The sequence below is a fragment of the Loxodonta africana genome, chromosome 7 (genome assembly GCF_030014295.1).
Source record: "Loxodonta africana isolate mLoxAfr1 chromosome 7, mLoxAfr1.hap2, whole genome shotgun sequence".
NCBI classification, from domain to species: domain Eukaryota; kingdom Metazoa; phylum Chordata; class Mammalia; order Proboscidea; family Elephantidae; genus Loxodonta; species Loxodonta africana.
In genome coordinates this window covers 29,708,435-29,712,294 of record NC_087348.1, presented here as the reverse complement: position 1 = coordinate 29,712,294, position 3,860 = coordinate 29,708,435, and the positions used below count along the sequence as shown (strand labels likewise).

At 35.4% G+C, this 3,860-nt stretch overlaps 1 protein-coding gene across 1 annotated transcript; it reads left to right on the top strand.

Annotated features, from left to right (window-relative positions):
• Positions 1-222: 222 nt before the first annotated feature.
• LOC100658176 (olfactory receptor 10AG1-like) lies at positions 223-1,242 on the top strand. Its single transcript, XM_003423013.4, has one exon. It carries the CDS (start codon positions 223-225, stop codon positions 1,240-1,242), a length of 1,020 nt encoding a protein of 339 aa, XP_003423061.4.
• The last annotated feature ends 2,618 nt before the right edge of the window (positions 1,243-3,860 follow it).

The following is a 3,860-nucleotide window of genomic DNA, read 5'->3' as shown; positions in this document are numbered from 1 at the left end:
ATGGCTCTTTCCTGAAAATATGCTCTAAATAACAGTGTGCATTTCTCAATATTTCTGGTGTCATTACAATCCAAGTTTAATAAAATATACCAGGATTTTATTTGTTGAATTTCTTTAATAGCATATCAGTTCATTGCTGAAGTTTTAAATCATATTCCCTAGAAATGGAGCAATGTGTTGATCGAGTTAATTTAAGAGATATGTAGCTCTACACATGCACGTATGCAATTAACAGAAGTGAAAATGCTTTTAAAACCTGTGATTAAATTAATCATCTTGAATTTACCATATCCACAGATGGAAAGCAAATCAAAAGCAGAAAAATCAAATACTACTACAGTCACAGAGTTTACACTCGTGGGGTTTTCTGATATACCCAATCTTCAGCAGATTCTTTTTGGGATATTTTTTGTCATATATCTGATGATTTTGTTGGGCAATAGCATCATAATACTGATAACAAGAATTGATCCTACTCTCCAGAATCCCATGTATTTTTTTCTTGCCAATTTTTCCTTCTTGGAAATATGTTATGTAACAGTCACTGTCCCAAGAATGCTCAGGGATATCTGGACCCAGAAAGGAAATATTTACTTTCTGCCCTGTGCTACGCAAATGTATTTTGTTCTTATGTTTGGAGGCACAGAGTGTTTGCTCCTGACAGTGATGGCATATGACCGCTATGTGGCCATTTGTAACCCTCTGAACTATTCTCTAGTAATGAACCACAAAGTCTGTATCCAGCTGGTGGCTGGCTCCTGGATAAGTGGAATTCCAGTCGAAATTGGACAAACATGTCAAATTTTCTCTCTGTCCTTTTGTGGGTCTAGCACAATTAATCATTTCTTCTGTGACATCCCCCCAATACTAAAACTTGCTTGTGGGGACACATTTGTAAATGAGATGGCAGTCTATATATTTTCTGTGGTGTTTTTCATGGTTCCATTTCTGTCGATCGTTGCCTCCTATGGCAAAATTATCTCCAGTATTCTGAAATTGTCCTCAGTCAGAGGGAGGGCCAAAGCCTTCTCCACCTGCTCTTCTCATCTGACAGTTGTAGTCTTATTCTATGGAACAGCTGCTATCAATTATTTACAGCCCGCATCAAATAAATCTGAAGGACTGAGGAAGCTCCTTTCTCTTTTCTACACAATTTTGACACCAATGATGAATCCCATCATATATAGTCTGAGGAACAAAAATGTCATGGTGGCACTGAAGAAATTACTACTTAATTACTAACTTGAAGAAGTGACTTGAAATAACAGAAACCTGGTGGCATAATGGTTAAGTGCTACGGTTGCTAACGAAGAATTCGGCAGTTCAAATCCGCCAGGCAATCCTTGGAAACTCTATGGGGCAGTTCTACCCTGTCCTGTAGAGTTGCTATGAGTTGGAATCAACTCAACGGCAGTGGCTTTGGTTTGGCTTTTGGGTTTTGTAATGTAGATACAACAGGAAAAATCTTCTAGTTTTGTTTCTACATTCCTAAATAGAAATAATCAATGGTGTGCTAACAGTCTCATATTATGTTAAGGGACCTTTGTTCCAAAGAGTTAACTACTTTTGTGTAATGAAACCACAAATTAACTGAAGTTCAAAAATCTAATCTTGAAGATCAACCCTTCCTCTGACTGTGACCAAGTGAGGTAAGAGATTGTTTGAATAACACGATGAAAGATAATTGAATGTGTTGTTTAATTAGGAATTAGGGTCATGTTCAGTGATAATTTTTTCTTATATTTCACTGCAGATGCATTTGCTGCCTTTCTCTGCCCCTCTGTTTGGATTAGCCCAATTAGCAACACCAACAGTAGCTAAGATGTTGGGAGCTGGGGAGAATTTGGGGTTTTCCCTGTGTATTTTCTCCGCTTCTATACCTTTTCTCTGCCCATGTCCCTTAAAGACTACAGATACTGCAGAGTGTTGCTGCATCTATGGTTCCACTCCTCACCATTCTCTGGTAACATTATTTCCTCCCCTTTTAGCTTCAGGCCTTGGTTTTATAATATCTATCTACACTTGTAAGGATCAGGTATTCTCCAGGTAATCTAACCACACCCATGTAAATAGCACTATCATTAACCAAAAAAAAAAAAACCAAACCCAGTGCCATCGAGTCAATTCCAACTCATAGCAACCCCATAGGACAGAGTAGAAGTGCCCTGTAGAGTTTCCAAGAAGCACCTGGCAGATTTGAACTGCCGACCCTTTGGTTAGCAGCTCTGGCACTTAACCACTATGCCACCAGGGTTTCCAGCCCTTTCATTAAAGTACTTTAATTCAGAATGACTTGTGTACTCTGCCAGGTCTCCACTAATTCATCATTCTTCTAGTCTATTCTTGCATGCCTTTTGGACAGTGATTTAGCATTTTTTTCTTTGTGGAGACAAAACAAAACATTAACCCTTTTGCTCTATAAACTGATTAAAGGACAGCCCGTCTGAAAGAAATAACAACACATGTACAAAAATGACTATTATGAATATGCAGTTTTTGAGGAATATTTAACACGAAATTTATAGTGAGAAAACAAATTAGAAGAAAATGGAATCAGAGATTGTGTTAAGACACTGGAGTACATCTATACCATGAAAGTATAGAGCCCATTTAAGATTTTAGAAGAGCTGTTGTGAAGATATTCCAAGTATGAACTGACATGCAAAAGAAATTAAAATATATTTATAAAACATTACCTAATTTTTGTAAAACAATGAAAGATAAACCCTTAAAAAAAAAAAATTGCCAATGACTCAATTCTGACTATAGCGACCCTATAAGACAGAGTGGAACTGCACCACAGGTTTTCCAAGACTGTAAGCTTTTACTGAAGAAGCTCCTACATCTTTCACCTGTGGAGCTGCTGGTAGGTTGAACCACTATCCTCTCAGGTAGCAACTCAGTGCTTAACCACTGCACATCAGGGTTCCCTATAATGCAAGATGGCAACCCATAATACCATTCTACCATTCAGTTATTTACATTTGCATGTCAGTAGTGGATATGCATGGGTATGTATATGAACAGTATTTGGATGAGTGTGGATTAGAAGGAAATATTGGCTTATTCACAGCGGCAAGACCTCAAATGATTTGTGATTTATTTTTACATTTTTTGGTATAGTTTGAATCTACTACAATGAGAAGGTAACTGGTATATCACAGGAAGCAATAATCAATATTCATTCTGAAAATAACATAAGAAAAATCAAAGAAAATATTTCCATTTCTTTCTTTCTTCTTGCTAGTAGATGTCTTAAGAATCTAGCATCTAGCAGATAAACTTCAATATCAACCAAGATGTCTTTTATTTGTGAGAAAACATAAGTGTGTGTGTGTTTATCATCTAAAAAGACTCAAATTATATAATATCTATGGTCACTCCTTGGAAAATAAATAAAAGGCATATAACAATAGAACCAGAGTTCAACAAATTTGAGATTACAAGAATGAACATAGTTAAAAATAAATGAGTGAGCTTGAATGATGAAAAATAGACAATCTTTGAAACAAAAAAAGAAAGAGAAAATGTAAAAAATATTGAATTAATGAAGGATTTTTCAGTATCCAGCAAATAAAAAAGATAAAAACATAAATTCAAGATTTATAACAATACTAACATGATTTTCAGTACTTGTCAAATCAAGAAGATAAAAACTTTAAAAATAATTTTATGATGTTTAGAGATCATGTAAGTGGTATACTTAGGAACTGGCATATATTTCTTTTCCAGTACCAATAAAATATTTATGAAAAGTTATTCTTGCGCTCTCTGACAAAGATAATTTCAATAAATTCCAAAAACAACAAAGTGAAAATAAATTAGAAAAAGATTAAATACTGGAGGCGAAACTAATATGG